This window comes from Dysidea avara, chromosome 5, assembly GCF_963678975.1.
Source record: "Dysidea avara chromosome 5, odDysAvar1.4, whole genome shotgun sequence".
Taxonomy (NCBI): Eukaryota; Metazoa; Porifera; class Demospongiae; order Dictyoceratida; family Dysideidae; genus Dysidea; species Dysidea avara.
The window spans coordinates 31538737-31557208 of record NC_089276.1 but is presented as its reverse complement, the minus strand read 5'-3'; the positions used below and the strand labels follow the sequence as shown (position 1 = coordinate 31557208).

At 37.5% G+C, this 18472-nt stretch overlaps 2 protein-coding genes across 2 annotated transcripts; both read left to right on the top strand.

Moving 5' to 3' along the window:
- The first annotated feature begins 440 nt into the window (after window positions 1–440).
- Window positions 441–3178, top strand: LOC136256096 (sentrin-specific protease 1-like). The gene is made up of 6 exons (XM_066049027.1): window positions 441–554; window positions 731–853; window positions 903–950; window positions 2176–2265; window positions 2319–2384; window positions 2432–3178. The coding sequence occupies exons 2-6, from the start codon at window positions 731–733 to the stop codon at window positions 2456–2458; spliced, it is 354 nt and encodes a 117-aa protein (XP_065905099.1). The 5' UTR covers window positions 441–554; the 3' UTR covers window positions 2459–3178.
- Window positions 3179–3229: 51 nt separating this feature from the next.
- Window positions 3230–5393, top strand: LOC136255192 (uncharacterized). Its single transcript, XM_066047914.1, has 6 exons — window positions 3230–3297; window positions 3726–3786; window positions 3837–3887; window positions 3949–3993; window positions 4042–4105; window positions 4162–5393. The coding sequence occupies exons 1-6, from the start codon at window positions 3230–3232 to the stop codon at window positions 5391–5393; spliced, it is 1521 nt and encodes a 506-aa protein (XP_065903986.1).
- The last annotated feature ends 13079 nt before the right edge of the window (window positions 5394–18472 follow it).

Sequence of the window (18472 nt, the reverse complement as noted above, 5' to 3'; positions counted from 1 at the left end):
CTGATCATCCGCCCGCCCGCATCCATTTGTAGGCTTGGGAGTGACCAGAAACTAAGGTATGACTTGGAGTGGCCTAATCAAACCCGATTCGTCAAATTCTCTCGCGTATAAATTTCCTTGCGTACGGTATGTAGATCAGTCCAGGTATATTATTTGTGATCAGTCTTACAGTAGCTAGCTTGTATCTCGCCACCATTGTTTGCTACGGTGAGAGTATCCAGTCCTTGTAATACGCTACGTTTCCGCTTCGCAAACTTGTGTATATACCAGTATACGACTATATTTGCTTCGAAATCACCATCAGCCACTCTGGATATCAGTAGACAATCGTGCCCTGAGTGCAAATTAAGAACAGAGTCCACGTCCTGTATCCCTTGCAAGCGCACCGAAATTATTTTAGTTGGATACGCGCTCCTCAACAATAAAATTCTGGTCCGCTCCGGGCGGATTTTTTTTTTGGACGAGGTTGCAATACTTTGAAAAAAACTTCGAAATAGTTTTCTACGCGTTTTTAGAGCTATACTGAATTATGCGGTATTATATGTTGTTACAGGGTAAGTGTCCAACATTGCACGTTTATGCTATTGTACTGTAATAGTGAGTTTTACACTTTAACGTACGTGTAAGTGGTAATATTTAGTATTGATAGCATGTATACACGAATAATACGAGTGGGCATTAATTGAACTAGCTAGCTATTCTTAGTCGTGACGAAATTTTTATTCTATAGATGAAGCGAGTAATATTACTATCTGATTCTGATACTGATCAGGCATCTTCCGATGTAAGGTTTGACTATCTTTCGCCTCAAGACTGGCAAAGATTAAATGAACATGACTGCATTTCAGATAAGGTACAATATAGTATACCAATAGTGTATTGTTATTTTATTTTACACCTAGGTTATAACTAGATACCTCGAACTCCTCAGATCTTGTGTGCTAGAAGCAGTAAGTTCGATAACTTAATTAACAGGCACTCTAGGTAAACTGATCTCTTTCCTGTATTGTCTGAGGAATATTTTGTGTGTAGCTAACTATAAGCATGCATTGAAAAATAATTGTTTGTACCAATCTATAAAGCACAGTTACACTATCGTATACTGATTCTGTACTGTGTGAAAACATGGATATACGACTCTTAAATTCTTAATAGAAATTGGAAACGGCATCACGCGCCCAATATACTACCTGTACATTTGATGTCACTGGTTAGATATGAGGCGTGTTTCGCTTGCTACAGCTTTGAAGAGCTGTCACTGATTAGGCCACTCCAAGAAAATCCCATTTCACGCCCACATGCAGATTCTCTTCCCACATGGTCATTCGTTATACTGATTCCTTACTACATCAAACTTCTGTCTCTGCTGTGTTCTTCATCCTCATAATCGAGAGAAATTGCTGCATCTTCCATTGGCCACATGTATAGTATGCGCACTGAGAAATAAAGTGTCTGAGTACTGTGCATGATTACTTACTTTAAACACATTATTATTATAAAGCTATTGTGTGTTTGTAGCCCTTGAAGCAAATTATCACCTTTTGGTGATGATGAAGATTGCATATTATAACAACCCAGTGCGTTTTGTTTTAATACAGTGCTGGATACTCTCACATTATTATAAGGTTATGATAAGATTCAATAACCATGTAGGGTCACAAAAATCAGTACCAAGTTAAGGGCATACATAGCAGCAGTAAATATTATACTATATAACCATTTCGCAGGACATTTAGTGTCAGTAATGATTCTATTAAATAAAGCACAGCCTTAGCAACTCTATTGAATTTAGTTTAAAATTGTGACGTTACTAAGAAACTAGTTAGGATATTCAAGCAATCATACCAGTTTTGTAGTCTTTGTATCCAAAAGTATTGAAAGAACACAACAAAACATACATGCATGGTTTGCTTAGCTACGCCTGTGATTTCTGAATTGTTTTTTATTATCTACAGTGTCCAAGGAATGGGTTTGTGACAAATGTTATATATCTACTCAATCAATTTGTAGTTTTTCTCTTTGCTTTGCTTGCTTCCACCATGTTTAGTAACATAACAAGATGCCCAAGTTTCATGTACTGCCAATCTATGTTGATATGTGATTCGTTTACCAAACTGTGGTTGCTACATTATACAGCACATGCATCTGTGACAATTATTGTTAATTTTTCTGTAGGTTAAAATGACAGTTTGTGTACTAAGTAACTTTTTTACAACCAAGATGCTTGCGACGGGATATTCTGGTGTAGAGTCATGGTATTCTAAGGTACATAGCTTGTCAATTACTATTACGCATGTCACATTTCAATTAATCTAAAGGTTAATTTTTGTGATGCAGAATTTGTTTTGGCTATATTTAATGAAGGAAACCATTGGACTATGATGGTATGGCTTTATTTGTTCTATTAAGTGTTTCCATTGTAATTACACAGGTAATTAGGCCAAGTGAAACAAGTTGATGTTGTGCTACTTCTAAAAACCAGGCGCCATGCAGCTAGCTAACTCATCTGGAATAACTATAGACAGTATATACTACTATGAATTAACCAACTATGTATTACTACTTTACAATATGGTAGTTTGGGTTGTGCAATAATATAATTAGCTATTTCTCGTAATTCATGAAACATTCGTAATTCATTCAATTACGTTGCTATGCACTGCTAAGGAAGCGTTTGTTAAATAAACCGCTTTTACCAACATATTACGCACAAAACTATCTTCTAAACTGTTTTATAGTGTGACTAACGTGTTTTTTCCCACAAATTCTCTCGACAAAGCCTCAAAGCTGCTCTTCATTTCGTTCGCGTAAGTAAGGGATACGCCTCCTTTCAACTCGAAGCGATAGGCTATTCCTGGCAGTGTACGAGGCCTGCACCGTTGTTTTTCAGTTGCTAAATGCCTGAAAACCTCAAGGGGAAGGTAGTCTGAGGAAAGTCACCACACCCGTATTTCAGTCCGCCGAAAAGAAACCACCTCAGAGCAAAGTTCACCTGTGCAGAAGTTTAATACAGACTTCATTTCACTTTTACTTCTTACGTAAAAGCTGCTTTCACCGTTATTAAACGATTTTGCTCACGTGGGTGCGTACGGACAAACATAGGTAGATAGGTACATAGGTAGATAGATAGGTACACACACACACTTTTACGGAAACAATTACAGTAAACCAGGCGCACGCCCACATCCGGCCTTCGGCCGGCTGTGGGCGTGCGCCTGGTTTAAAAAGAATGATATACTATGATTCAATAGGTTCCTATAGTAGTGGACAAGATACTTGTTATTTTAGCCTTCTCAGGTACAGTATGATTTAAAAGCATTATGTGCTCAGATTGTTTACATTGTGAAGTTGTTTAAATATAATCGTAACAAACGTTTCATCGCAATGAGCATGTGCCATTAAAATGGTGAAATTTGTTTTGCTGACCTTGTAAACTGATTACAAGCCAGGTGAACTAGCTTAGAATGTATCCTGAACTGCCTAACATCATGATAAAGGTGATACATTGTAGTAGAGAGAATTGGTAATTGTCTTTTATTGCAATAAGAGTGCTGCTGTATTATTGTTCTCCCACATAGCTATTATCGGGACTTGTGTATCCATATGAATTTTTACATAATATTTGTGATTTCACTGCCAGTTAAATTCTTAAACGGCTTCAACATTCTTGAGTGCATAGCCCCTTCCAGTGAGTGTCCACATTAATTTTATTCTTTCTATGATAGGGAGTTTTTCTTCAAAAGGCATTATATTTCCAAAGATGATTGGATTTACAAAACTGCTGATGTAAGTGTACTGGTATTTAATTGGGTATCACATATGATAATGATATTCAGGGAATTCCTAAGCAAACTAATTCTGTTGACTGCGGTATATTTCTACTTGAGGTATGGAGTTTGTATGCAATGCTGTGTATTTATGTGTGGCACTTGCTTTTCATTTACGTAGTATGCAAGATGCCTGCTTTTAAGTCTACCGATGTCTTTTACACAGGTGTAAATCAATTATTGCATCACTGTTGATTTACTTTGTTCAATTTAGGACTCAATGGGAGCGATACGTCACCGTATTAAACAGGAATTGACATTATCATTGATACAACTTGGTACGTCCATGTATTTTAACATTTTCAACCTATATTATGGTGGTTGGTGCATTTAGATGATGCACACAAGTGCAAACAAAATCTTAAGCAGAATTTAGTTGATGTAGACACTTATATACAGTTACATTCACCTATAAAAAGCTCAACATCTCAGCTAGTGTCAAGTGATCAAGATACTTTGACTGTCAGTCATCTTTCAGATGCTCTTGTAATGCCTACATCCCAATCTAAAGAACTATCTGACTATTCAGAAGTCAGTAGAAAATTGGTAAATGACAGCTTATCAAGTGACGAAGATGATTCAGATGATAGCTTCCAAATCAGTTATGTCCCAAAGGAGTGGAATGAATTACCTTTTGAACTGCAGTGTATTCTTCCAAAAGAATATTCTTATTTGATAGAAGAATACACTAAATTACCCAATAGCACATGCCATACACCAAAGTTTCATATTCAGTTTCGAATGAATCTACAAAAAGAAGGGAGTGTATCACAATGGCTTAAAGACTTTCAGTGCCATAGTAAGTGTACTTACCGTGTTACCAGAACATACAAACTACAAATGAAACGAGTTAAATATAAAGTTGACATGCACTGTCAACACTTTAAGAAAAAGCTTACTAGCAAGCAGTTAGCTCAATCCAGTTCTTCAAAAAGAAAATCTGTAAGTTTAGTTTCCGATATACGGAATAAAAAAACTAAGTGTGCATCCAAACTTTTAATTACAGTTCAAATTCCTCCAAAATCATTACTGATGAAGCGTCCACAAGCTAGCAATCTCCAGGAGTATCACACTCTAGTGAAGTTGACTTTTGATCACAATCATTCCACAGAGTCAGCACAAGCCTTAGGCTTTAGGCCAGTACTAGATAAGACAAAAGAAAAGTACATATCTTTGTTTAAAATGGGACATTCAGCATCATCAGCACGCTTTTACTATGAAACACTTTTACTGACCAATCAGTCTGGAGATACTCAGAGAAAAATTGCTGATCGAGCACTTAATCCCACTAAACAAGATGTGTATCGTCTTTTCAACACTTGGAGACAAAATGAATTAGGTGATGATAATGGAGAGAGCCTCTTTAAGCAGTTAGAACATGAAATTCAATTATACAACGAAAAGTGGAAAGATCATGGTGGCTGTGCAAAACTACAGCCCTTTAAATCAAGCAGTTTAGATGATGACGATGCAGCTGGTGGCAATACAACTGATGATAGTGATAAAGAAAATGACTGTGACTCTGACACACCTAAACCCAAACCTAAACGTCGGAAGCGAGAATGAAGTCAACCTTTTGTTTTAGCCCTCTGTACTCCATTGATGGCTAGAGCACATGCTAGTCTTCCACAAGCAGCTGAAATAGTGTATTGTGATGCCACCTCTTCTCTAGATAGATTTAATACAGCATTATTTATCTTGTCAACCAGTCATCCAGCAGGGGGGATACCATTAGCAGTACTTATGACATCCGATGAAAAGTTGTCAACGATTTATTCAGGTTTGTGTATGCTTAAAGATGTCCTGCCTACGCAAGCATTTTATGGTAATGGTGTGAGTAATGGCCCAAAAGTGGTAATGACTGATGATAGTGCAACAGAAAAAGGAGCCCTTGGTAAAATGTGGCCCAAATCAACACAGCTTTTATGTGTTTTTCATTTTCTCCAAAGAAGATGGACTTGGTTGTGGGAAGGTAAAAACAAAATACAACACAATGATCGAAGTATTTTAATTGGTTTGATAAAGAAAGTTGTTTTTGCTTCTACAAAACAAGAGTTTGAACAGAATGTTAAGGATATTAAGAAAAATGAGACAGCTTTAAAGTACCCCCATTTTTTGAAGCATATGGAATCATTGTACTCTGACTGCAAAGAGTGGGCATTATCTTATCGAGAAGATCTTTGTGTTAGGGGAAATCACACAAATAACTATTCCGAAGCCTCAATAGGTATATTGAAAGAATTGGTTTTCAAAAGAGTAAAGGCCTATAATTTGGTACAGATGTTTGAATTTGTTACTGAAGCTTTTGAACTTTACCACCAGCGCAGACTACTAAGTGTAGCCGACAATCGTCTGGATTGTTTCATTTCTGTCAAATATCGGGGTTTAAATGCATCGAAAATACCTAAGGGATACATATCACAATCTAGTGAAGATATTTTTATTGTCAAAAGCAGTAGAAATCCTGATGATACTTACCATGTAGATATGGCATTTGGTATTTGTAGCTGCAAGCGTGGAAAAGATGGCTCACCATGTAGTCATCAAGCAGCAGTTGTGCTTCACTACCATCACAAATCTTTAAATTTTATTCCAACCATGCATGCACCTTCAAGAAAACAACTAGCATACATTGCTATTGGTGGTCAAGCTGAACAGAACATAGAATTCTATACTGATATGTCTCATAATCTAGAAGGCGAAGAGGTAAAAGGGAAGGCAGAACAAGAGACATGCTGGGCAGTAATAAGAGAGAGTGCTAAAGAGGATGTAATTGTTGATGAGCAAGATGGTCCAGTAGATTATCATGAAAAAGAAAATGGTGATGTGAACGAGTCAATGAAAAATGCTCTTAAAGAAGTGTTTTTCGACATTTCTGAGAAGTTGAAAGAGAATGATCCCCAATTTAATACTGGTATCCAAAAGTTCATTGATCAGTATAATAGAACCAAATCCGATGCTGTCCTTGCTTCCTCTTTTCATAACTTTGGAAAGATCAGTACTGGAAAATCTGCTTGTTTAAATTCTGAAAGTATACGGCATGGTATTCGTATACCAATCCAAGCAAGTGCTGCTGGACGTCGAAAGTATGGGACAAGAGGGAAACAACCTGCTCCTAAGGGACGGCCATCAAAGAATCAGAGAAGACTGGTACCACGAAAACAGTGTGGCAGGTACATGATGACAATACGAAAAGAACCCAAGGGCAAACGACAACACAACTTATCTAATGCCATACGTGTTGGCCAGCAGAATGCTGGCAAGTGGTAATTGTACAATAATATTATGTCTGTAAGAAATCTGTTGTAATTGGATGTTATCTCACATTTTCAAACTGGTATAATTGTGTCTTAAAACATAAGAGGTAGAGAGCCTATGGGGGGCAAAGAGGTAGCAAGAATAAATGTAGCAATCTGGCTAGTTGAGGGGTTCTTATTGTGACTCAGCATGCTGTAGCTAGGGGATCTGGGGACATGTCCCCCTATATAGAAAATAGTCATCAAATGATTATATTAGGAAGTAATTCAAATTAAATATCACTGAAAACTTTGTAAATTGAGTACTAGTGTGAAGTGATTTTTAACAAATTGCTGGACTCAATGTTGAAAACTTTGTACACAGCTAATTAGCATTTTTACTCAAATGGGTCAGCTGATTCAATAAAAGTACTTTTAAGAGTTTGGACAGTCCCAATAGAGGTGATTGCTGCCAATAAAATAGAACCATGAATATTAATACCCTATCAAACAAATGGCTAGCACATGTACTGGTACAAGAACATAGAGTGTGGTTCGCAGTATCAAATGTATATGGGTGCTTCACATTGAACTGCACAACTAGCTATTATGGTAACCACAAGAAAAATTTTGAAAAGTGCTTTCTGCTTTACAGAAGATTAAGCTCTAATTTTTTTTGTGTACCACCTTGCCAAAAAACTCTCAACTGCAGTGGGGTGTGGCTAACATGTCTTACAATGTTCTTATGTTGACATTACTAACTATTGGTGGGTGGACCATTAAGACAATCGCTCCCTCATAAGAAACATATGATGAAAACAATGAAATACCATCAACTATTAGAAAGCCTGACTATGGAACAATGGCTCTCCCCCTCCCCCTGAACTAAAGGATGATACGACTATAAAATAATTTAGAAAATTTCCCCACCTACGTATACAGTACACTTGTTGCTAATTTGCAAGGCTACACTGCAAGGATAGCTAGCTTGACCCTACCCTGTCTCCATATCACAGTTTGGGACAAAGGCAATACAGACACACTGGGGTAGGAGGCGGATGATTAGTGATCATCTACCATAGCCACTTGATGAATATATATATAAAGATCTTCTTATCAACCGATAGTTATGCTGGTCTCTTGGAGTAGGTGACATCATCGTTGACACACGACAGAATGACACTGGAGGTATAAAAAATAAAAATATTAGGTTACTAAGCAACAAATCACATATATCAGTCAACAACAACTACACCACAGCTTCCTTTTTTTGTAATTTTAACTTACTCTGGTCTCGTGCATGCACAACAGTAACCTGTCGATGAATTATACAGAAAATACACAGTTTCATGTCAAACAGATACCCTCGATAACTACACACTACAATGCACAATATCATTAATCCACTGTTTTGGGATTTATACACTTGGCAGATATTAACTATGAGGAATAAGCCAGTACAAGTATTGAACTCAAAAAGAAATGGCTTGAGACTTTCCTACAGCAAAGTTTTGGCATGGAACTGAAATTTTACAAGCAAAATAGTGCTACACTACTTCATTCAACCTTAGCTTTCATAAAAACCAGAGCAGCCACTTCGTTACCAGCAGGGAGGTCATCCGGATTATCTGGGTTACTTGGGTCGCATTTTGTCTGGGTCAAGTGGGTCTTACCTGCTCTATTGAATATCTGGGTCTGGGATCACATGTGATAGTATACTGTATAACAATTAAATTTGGCAGTAAACTAAATTTGGTGAATTATCACAAATTTTAATATTGCTAATAAATTATTATCTTCATACCTTGTGGCACTGCAGTCCAAACTTAAACACACCTTTAAATTAGTGTGAACCCACATACACTGTATGCAAGTGGGTGAGGCTCACGAAAGAAGTTAACAGCTGCAAGACTAGCCTAAAACTCATACCTGATTAGTGGGTGTGGCTCCATGTAAGCTTACAAACAATATCGCACATACATACCCTGTAGAATAGCTAGCTAGTTCAATTAATGCCCACTCGTATTATTCGTGTATACATGCTATCAATATTAAATATTACTACTTACACGTACGTTAATAAAGTGTAAAATTCACTATTACAATAGCATAAACGTGCAATGTTGGACACTTACCCTGTAACAGTATATAGCACCGCATAATGTAGTATAGTTCTAAAAACGCGTAGAAAATTATTTCGAAGTTTTTTTCAAAGTATTGCAACCTCGTCCAAAAAAAAAATCCGCCCGGTCCGGTCCAGTCCGTTCCGGGTTTTAACGAAGGCCAAATATTTGTGCTATACAGTGGTAAATTGACTGTTCTGGGCAAGAGTGTTAGAGGCAGTATGAACAATTATCCCAGGTCCCACAACAGGATTCTAGAGATATTGATTTCACTTTTGGTGATCACACAATGGGGGACACCATGGAAAGGTGGTAAAGAGAATACACCCAGCCATGCGATGTTTGATTGGCTAGTTGAAGCTGAACTGAGTAACTATATATGGTAATCAAGTATTATCTACAAAGATACTTGATAACAAGCCCTTTATCACACCATGAAGGATAAGTTGATAGCACCTCAATTAAAAAACAGTCTGTAATTTGAACCACTTTCAAGAATAAGAATGCTCCACATGAATTACTTTATCTACTGTAACTCTTGTCATTAGTTTTATGCTGTGTAAACACACCAAATATATATGGTAACTTTTACAATAACAGCAATCATGCAGTTATAATAGCTACATACAATTATCATAAAACACTTTCAGATAAAAGTGGGTGGTGCATGGTCTTGAGGAAGTACACAATTACCCATCATTTTATCAACACATATTCTCCTTCATCCCATAATCAAGCTGCAACTACAGAAAATGTGGTAACACATAACAACAAATCACCACAAATACAAACCATTATATAGTAAGCAGAAACCATAAAAGTACTGTATGCAAGTATTACGGTTTTAGTTATAGTAACCATACATATAGCATATTGTATAGTACTCCTTTTACAACTACACTTAATCATAAGTTTTCATGTCCAACATTAATGTCAGTTTTCCTGTACATAATTATCCCAGGTTCACATCTGGTTACTACAGTATCCGAGTCACAAATCAGTGATGCTGACCTGGTTTCAATCCTAGTGACTCATTGTGTTTGTGCCTACCAAAGGTATTCCTTTATTAATACTGAAAGGTATGAAGCCATTAATGAAATGGAGACAACAAGTCTGTGTGTGGTATTACTAAATAAGATTAACTATATAGTACTGGCATTGGCATTTAAGGCCACTCCAAGTCATACCTTAGTTTCTGGTCACTCCCAAGCCTACAAATGGATGCGGGCGGGCGGATGATCAGGACTTCAGGACTATAGACTCTACTGTGACAATATACTGTATGGTATTATTATTTGCTCAATTTAGCAAATTCATGTTGATTTTATACTTAACCAACAACATAAGTAGTTGTGCTTCGGCAAAAAATGCACTAGGAAAGTTGTTGATGGATCATGGCTAGCTAGCTATACACTGATGTATAGCATTTAAGTATATATTTATTTATTTATTTAGAATATACTATAGGAAATGTTTTGCTCATGTAGCTACTTATGCTTTCCAAGTGAAATAAATGTCTCATTAGCTATGTCAGGAAAGTATTACTATGACTTATAGCTAAGTTGTTCAAATGATCATGATATACAATGAAATTTAACTTCTATTTTCACATCAGAAATTCTTCATTCAAATGTAAAGTCTTAGCCCACTAGCTATATGTTTCCAGCCTTCTATTCAGTAACCTTGAGAAAAGTAACTGTCAAAGTTTTGAGTCATTGAGTGCTCCAGACTACTGTTTTTTAGTGATCATCTGAGAATGTTTAAACTATAAGGGTTTCTACTTGCCCATCTAATTTTAGTTATGGAAAAGTTTAAGTTTAAGCTCACCAAATGTTGCCGGCTTTCCATACCCCTGTAGTGTTCAGTGATAAGGAATTTGAAGTTACTAGACTAGTCATTAGAGGACTACATTTGAATTATAAAGTTAAAGCTATGGCCCATCTGCATGGACTAGTAGTTAATGCTACTGAAATTACTTTGGTTACAGAAGCATTAGTAACAGTTATAATCTGAACAGCTATATAATCAAGGACAAAACTAGCTATAGTTAGAAACATTTTATTAGTGTGGCATATATACCTAATATTAGAGTTAAGAGTAGTGTGACTGCTCTATTGGAAACCCTGAATGCTCTATTAGAGTATATCGATCTTTTGCAGTAAAAAAATAAGTGTCTTGCTGGGTCACGTGCACTTAAGCACCTGTAATATTAATAATAGTCCTCATAAACTAGGGTTTCAGGTTTACCATGCGGGCGGGTGACCAGAAACTAAGGTTTGACTTGGTGTGGCCTAACTTTAATAGAGGGATAATCCCAGAAAAACTACCATGGCATTAAATTTCACAGACACTAGAGTCAACAGGATAAGGTGGTTATACATAATGAGTATGTCACTTTGTTGACTGCTATCTGCTGAATGAATAGTATCATAGATAATAGAGTACATAAAAGGGATAGGAAACGCAATAACGTGATGTCACAAAATACGTACATTTCTATTGGGATTCTGTGTATTACATCATGAACATACTCGTTACGCTTGCTGCGCTTGTATCAAAGAGAAAAAATAGTTGTAACGACAGAATTTTGTAACCAACGACTGTGAAACTTTGCTACAGTGAACTCAAGCAAGTAATCGAGGGAACTAGGATGGTACCAACCCTCAAGGAAGTTATATGCAAAATTAAAGGAGATTAAAAGCGAAAAAAATGGCCCAAAAATTACTTTAAACCGTTTAACTTTCTTTGTAAATATATTCTATCCTTTTAACTGTGATAAACCTATTCCTTACCATTTAACAGAGAGAACCAGAGGAAATATCGGAGCAAAACAGGAACTGTTGCTTGAAGAAACGACTAAGTATCTTCTATTTTTTACCAAAAGTTTAAACCACCTGGCAGTACAATGCAACGCTAAAAGACCGTGTTGGTGACACGCCTAGCTTGCCACAAGATTCAAAAGTGGAACCGGCTATACAAGAAGCGGTATGGACGAGGCATGAAGGTACTATGAGCGAAAGTATGACGGCGTGTAACAATCATGGTTAATGCGATACACTTTGTTACAAAATCTATGGTCTGAATTCTCTCGCCAAAATCTCTCACAAAAGCCTAAATACTTGCTGTAGTCTGTTGGATTACTATTTACGCTGCTTAGAACACTAATTCCCATGTTTGAGCACAAAACTGTCTTGTCCTTTCAAGTCACACGTAACGGAAATCAAACCGGAAATCACTTGCATTTTTTATCCCTTTTATTCTAATATCTATGATAGTATTCACTATAGCAAAAAGGATAATAATTGAGAAATAGGGAAATGCTAGAGTACTAAACCATGAACATGACAATGGTGGATCCAGGATGGGGCATTTGGGGCAAATGCCCCTCCCCCCCCCACCTTTTGGAGGAATCATACTTCTGATTACAATACTAAACTTTATGTCAGGGCTAGATCAATTAACTCATATGTACATTTTATTAGCATTTATTACAAATTCACCTGAAATCAAAGCAAACCAAAGTCAAACTAGCTGTGAAATTGCCTCGTGCATACTAAGCACCTCTAAAATATTTACCATGTTGCTTGTGTTTAAGATTAGATACTGGGCAGTCAGCTCAGCTGGTTTCCCAAAAGGCACATACCTATATCAGAGTCCTACTACAAGTGTGATATCAATGTTGTTGTAGCACAAGAAACATACATTCTGAGTGAACATCTTAGAGATCAGTTATAAAGCTATACAAAAAAACAACAACAAAAAACTGATAACTGGCCAGGTATTCGGTTTACTGGGTAAGGTTTTACAGTACCAGAGATGTATGACATAATGGATAAGATACATAAAATATTTTCCAGCAAAATATGAACAGGGATCTTTCCATTATTTGATGGGGACGATGAGGTGGAAGTTGATGAATTGCTTCATAAAATTCTCTTGGGTGAAGATCAGCCCACCATTGTAAGAGACAGTACTGCAACACACCTGGATCACCTAAATCGAAGAGAGCATTGGAGGGTCTGCTTCCAGTCATTGAAGATAGGCATGCAAAGCAATGTCTGCTGAAGGTATACATGGAAACACACCAGCAAAGAAATTTTAAAAGTGAAGATTTAGAAACTGTTAAAACTTTTTTGTTCCGATTGTATTAATATCTCCTATTTTTCCAACATGCAAACTATTTGGGAACATCCACTCAAGAAATTGAAAAGGGTACATAGAAGGTCACTTTAAAAAACTTTGCGGCCCCTGAAACCAAAATGAAAGGATGTGAAGATTATTTTCTTATAGTGCTTGCTACATACATGCACATGTTGTGCATGGCAGCTGCAAATAAGCCAAAGTCTGAAAAGAGCTACAGTGATGTGAAGTGTCTAGCCAAAACCATACTCTGTCAGTTTAATCAAAGCAAAGTTGCTATAGAACTGCTAAAGTTCAAGTTAGCACGTGAGGGCTTGACACGTTTGCACGTGACCTTTGTAAACAACACAGGGTAGACATACAGAAGCGCTCAGTGTAATAAAAGCACAAGGACGTGTTGAAGCAGTGTTTAATTGTTCCTAATTCGAATTTTGTGTGGGCATGCCTTGAATGTACTACAATTGTGAGTTTACAATACACAAAAAATTGTCACTTCATTTTCAGCTATGTTCAACCCGCTACACAGCATTACAAATCAAGAACTGTTCGAAAAGCACCTCTGCAATCAAAATAGCCACTATAAAAATAGGGACAGTTTCCATTACAAAGGGGGGCCATCGTGTGCCACCACCAAATCGACACCTTTCAAGAAGATGAATGTGACGCAAAAAAAGGATACCGGTAAGTCCATTAAGAATGCATTGCATGTACTGCTGCATGCGAAAGGGTACCTGTCTGGCTGAAGTGATGCCGAAAAAGCCTGTAGCCTTAGCTGTTATTGAGTTACAGGCATCAGTGAGTCAGTCAGTTATTCAGTCAGTCAGTAGAAAATTCCGTTTAATAAAGTTCGTAGCAATTTACTAAAGGCGTTTCAGGTTGATCTGAAGGCTTGTTTGGGAATAGTTTACCAAAGGAGGTTGGAAGTATCTAAAGTAATCTGAGTTGCCTCACCAGTGGAAGGCATGTGCTAGATGTTTGGCATTTCTGCAAGGAATCGATCTCCTTTAAGTAAACTGAATACTGCATGTGACATTTGCATGTGACATTTGCAGTCACATACAACAGTCTAGACAGTGTGCTATACCTTTCTATATCGATGATAATTGCCACAGCAGGAAGCCTGTTATCATATTGGATTCACCAACTGAGTCAGGTGGTAGCACCTCAGCTTCCACAATAGTAACTTGAACATGTAATATGTCAATAGGCCTCCTCAGTTCTTCATGTTTGATTCATTCTGGTCCATATTTCCACATGGTAGAAACTTCTAACGATGAAAGTGAAATACTGTACATCTAGTTGACAAGTCTGCAGGATAATTGTTTTATTAGACATCTAGTGGTAGAGTGATGAAAGACGAACAAAAGCCAATTTGTACCTCAGGCCAAGATAATGACAGGAGGAGTCTTTTGTGGTGCCCGTCTTACTAGAGACAGGACTAAGGAGAATCATTGTTGCTTTCTCAATGTTGGTTATGAAGGAGTAGTTGGAAAGGGCGGATACAGTCAAACACGGACACGGACATTTTCAAAAAGCATTTTTACATTTATATAACAGTTATTTTGCTGTTTTTACAGCGGCATTCGCTTCCAGACCCAGGAGTTGATCTTGTCATAGCGCTTATCCATATATAAGCGCATGTGCAAAGGATAGACTAGCACTCTAAAGACCATATAGTGTTGTATACGTGCTCTAGTAATCTAATTCAGAGTCACAGAGATTAATCTAGCATGTCCCAACCTAATCTCGTAGGCCAGGTCCTTGAAACCCTCTACACTTGGTATAAGTGCCTGCGCCTTATACTAAAAGGCATAAGATCGTGGATTTGGCCTGCTAAGCTAAGTAACATGGAGCATACAAGCTAATCTCTACAACTATATAACTCTGTATTGGACTTTAGAGCATGTGTACAACACTATAATATGTCTTTGGCATGCTGTGGAGTGCTGGTCTAGTCCTTCGCACATGCGCTTATAAATGGATAAGCGCCATGACAAGACCGACGCCTGGGTCTGGAAGCGAAGACTGCTGTAAAAACAGCATTAGGTATGAAAAATAACTGTTATATAAATGTAAAAATGTTTTTTGAAAATATCCGTGTCCGCGTCCAACCGTATTCGCCTTTTCTAACTACCCGTTAGGAAGTTTGTATGCCTAAAGTAAACAACCACTGGTGAGACCACAGGTTACTAACTATTTAGTAATCCTGCCACAGGTTTCTATTGGATTTAGTAACCTCAAACATCAAAGGAAATATTTTGATTAGGTTTTGTAATGTAGCTAAGTAGGTGTAGCTTGTATGTAGTTTTGTTTCTTGTAGTTAGGTTTTTGTAATTAGTTTGGTAGTTTGTAATTAGTCTTTGCTTTTTGTGTTATTATGTAATATTTCCTTTGATGTCTGAGGTTACTAAATCCAATGGAAACCTGTGGTCTCGTCAGTGATTGTTTACTACATTCATCAAAACAAAATGTCCTTAGTCCTTACTGTTAGCTTACTTTCTGGACAAGACAGGCATCATTAGCATTCAGCTAGGCATTCAATACCAATGTCCAACACGGTGGGGCACTGACACAACAAACTTGAAGGATAAATCTCGATGCTAGCACTCACAATTTGCTTCTTAGTAGCTTACTTTATGGACAAGACAAGCATCTTTCTAGCCCAGCATAGTAACCACTTGATACTGGCACTATAGTCATGCTACAGTTATGAATGTCATGCCAGTGCAGTGGCACTGACACAACACAATTAACTCAACTTAAGGAAAAATCCCTTGCCACTTTCTCTCACTCTTTCTTAACCTAGGAAATTTCTGAATCACTTAGAATGGATCAACATCGGTTTAAAGCCCCTCAGACAATGTAGGCTTGGCGGCCTCAGTAATTAAGTTTGTGGGTAGCCTTGCCCACATCGTCCTCGGGTAACCAATACTGCATGTTTCATCATTGTCAGGGAAAAGTGAGGCTGGTTTTAGGGTGACATTTTTCATGGGCCATGCCCACACCTTTGTGGTCCCTACTATAAAGTACTATCATACTGTATGATCATTACAATTCAAGCACTGTACATGCCCATATGATATAAATGGTTGGAAAATTTAGTCATGTCTGCAACTTTTCTTCATTCTGGTAATAATTCTTCATCCTCTGCTGCAGCACATGGCGATTCTTTTTGCACACCTACTGTATTATTAGAGTGCTTTAGCATTCACTACCACAACCATTCCTGCTGATTTCTTGTAAGTACTACTCAAGATCAGGAGGAGCTTCCCAGTGGATTACTTGGTCAATATCATTGCAGTCAATACCCATATGCATTCTGAAGGTGGTAGTAGCTATGAAATCATTGAATTTTGCTGTGTAAACACAAACACAGTCCACATGTCCCAATGCTGAAAACTACTCCTTCTGGTCTACCATGATGGGCTGAATGAGGACTGATACATGCAATGCTTCCATACTTCCCTATAAAATTGAGTATGTCTTTAGCATTGTCAAACACTACAGGGAGTGTAGCTTATTTCCCAGGGAGAAAGACAAAACAGTTTTTCCAGAGCAGAAACAATGGCTTAATTTCAACTACTTCAGTACAAAGTGAAAGATATGTGCACTTACAGCAACTTATACTGTATATTCATTTCAGATATGGGATCATAAGTTGCAGTGGTCCTGTCAATTCTTCGCTGTGATCAGCCACGTTTTCTTAGTTGCCACCTTTGAGTTGTCCATACCAAATGGTTGATATTTGATGGTTTTGTAACACCATTACCAATCACAATACAAATAGTACTAATTAAGAATAGCCAAAACCTTGCAAGTCTCCTCCACAACAGTTTACAGCAATCCACTAGACTCTTTTTGAGGAAGGTACTTGTAATTTCTAATTAATAAGTACCACCCGATAAAACGAGGTTGCTTCTTGTACTTCAGATATTGTGATAGGCCATAAATAGCTCCATCTTTAGTGAAACTTGTTGCATAGCTGCCAAAGGTTGGTGAGTTATGTACTACTGTTTAAAATATCTTGGTCTGCAATAAATCTTCATCATGAACTGAGGGAATGAGAAATCGTAACTTAAACCTTTCAAGGGAAAAGTGTTCTGGGTACCAGACTATGGCCAGACCACTTTTTTTTCTCTCTGCATGGCATTTATTGATTACTAGTTGTACCCGTGCAAAATGAGGTTGTTGCTAAGACCACTGTTACTACTATTGTGCGAATATAATACTGTATGCATTTGAATTTATCATGCTGCACAAACTAACAGAATAGAGTATCTGAGTGTGATCATGTCTGGGCTTGATGTTATAAGCGCTTTTTTCGAGCAGGTGCTCATAAAATTATAATCGATAAGTGCTATGACAAGAAAGAGTGGCCTGGCTCAGCGGGAGAGGGCACGATGTCACGATAATTGACATAATCCATACTGTACATTTAGCCATTGGTGAGGTTCAAACACAGCAAAAAATGTTCTTGGAGAATATGTGTATAAAAGTAGCACGATGGCTGCGTGTACTATAGATGGCTTAGATGGTAGATTCACAGGTTTTATAGTGCTGACCTGGTAAATGTGGCACTCTTTTGGTGAGTTTTTTTCAAGATGACAGCAGAAAAGGTGTATGCTTCAGCTCCAATGTAATAGAAAATGTATGGAAAATGACTTTCGTAGTTCACAACGTAGAGAAATATCCCAGATTATGAACAGAATGGTCATTTGTGAGATGCAACTTAACCAGTTATATTAGTTTATTGGTGAAGCTATGCAATTGACAATACCAAGTGATGTAATTTCACATACGTCACTTGTTTTGTGCCATGGTTACTAATGGAGCACAATAGAGATACGTATGGTGAATTATTACAAAAAAACTGTGGCAAACCTATATATTTTTGAGCTTTACAATATGCCATAGCTAAAAATCAACTTTCAAAAACCACTTGACCTCACTATTGCCATAGGAGTAACTGTGAATTTATTTTCGGAAATAGTAATTCACTAAGGAAAGAAATAGTTTCACAAGGGCATAGCCAGGGGGGGGGTTTGGATGAACCCCCCTTTCAGAAGCAGAATTTTTTTAAATTAAAAATCACGCCAAGTCTTACAGCCTTGGAACTCTCCAGTAGCTACTTGCCCACTGGTGCTCC

Bases quoted from the DNA above. Each gene is read 5' to 3' on its own strand.
- LOC136255192 (XM_066047914.1), top strand. From the start codon at position 3,230: ATGATATACTATGATTCAATAGGTTCCTATAGTAGTGGACAAGATACT. The intron at 3,888-3,948 runs GTATGGAGTTTG...TCATTTACGTAG, and splicing joins GCGGTATATTTCTACTTGAG to TATGCAAGATGCCTGCTTTT. The intron at 4,106-4,161 runs GTACGTCCATGT...TGGTGCATTTAG, and splicing joins ATTATCATTGATACAACTTG to ATGATGCACACAAGTGCAAA.
- LOC136256096 (XM_066049027.1), top strand. From the start codon at position 731: ATGAAGCGAGTAATATTACTATCTGATTCTGATACTGATCAGGCATCT. The intron at 854-902 runs GTACAATATAGT...TTTTACACCTAG, and splicing joins ATGACTGCATTTCAGATAAG to GTTATAACTAGATACCTCGA. The intron at 2,266-2,318 runs GTACATAGCTTG...ATTAATCTAAAG, and splicing joins TAGAGTCATGGTATTCTAAG to GTTAATTTTTGTGATGCAGA.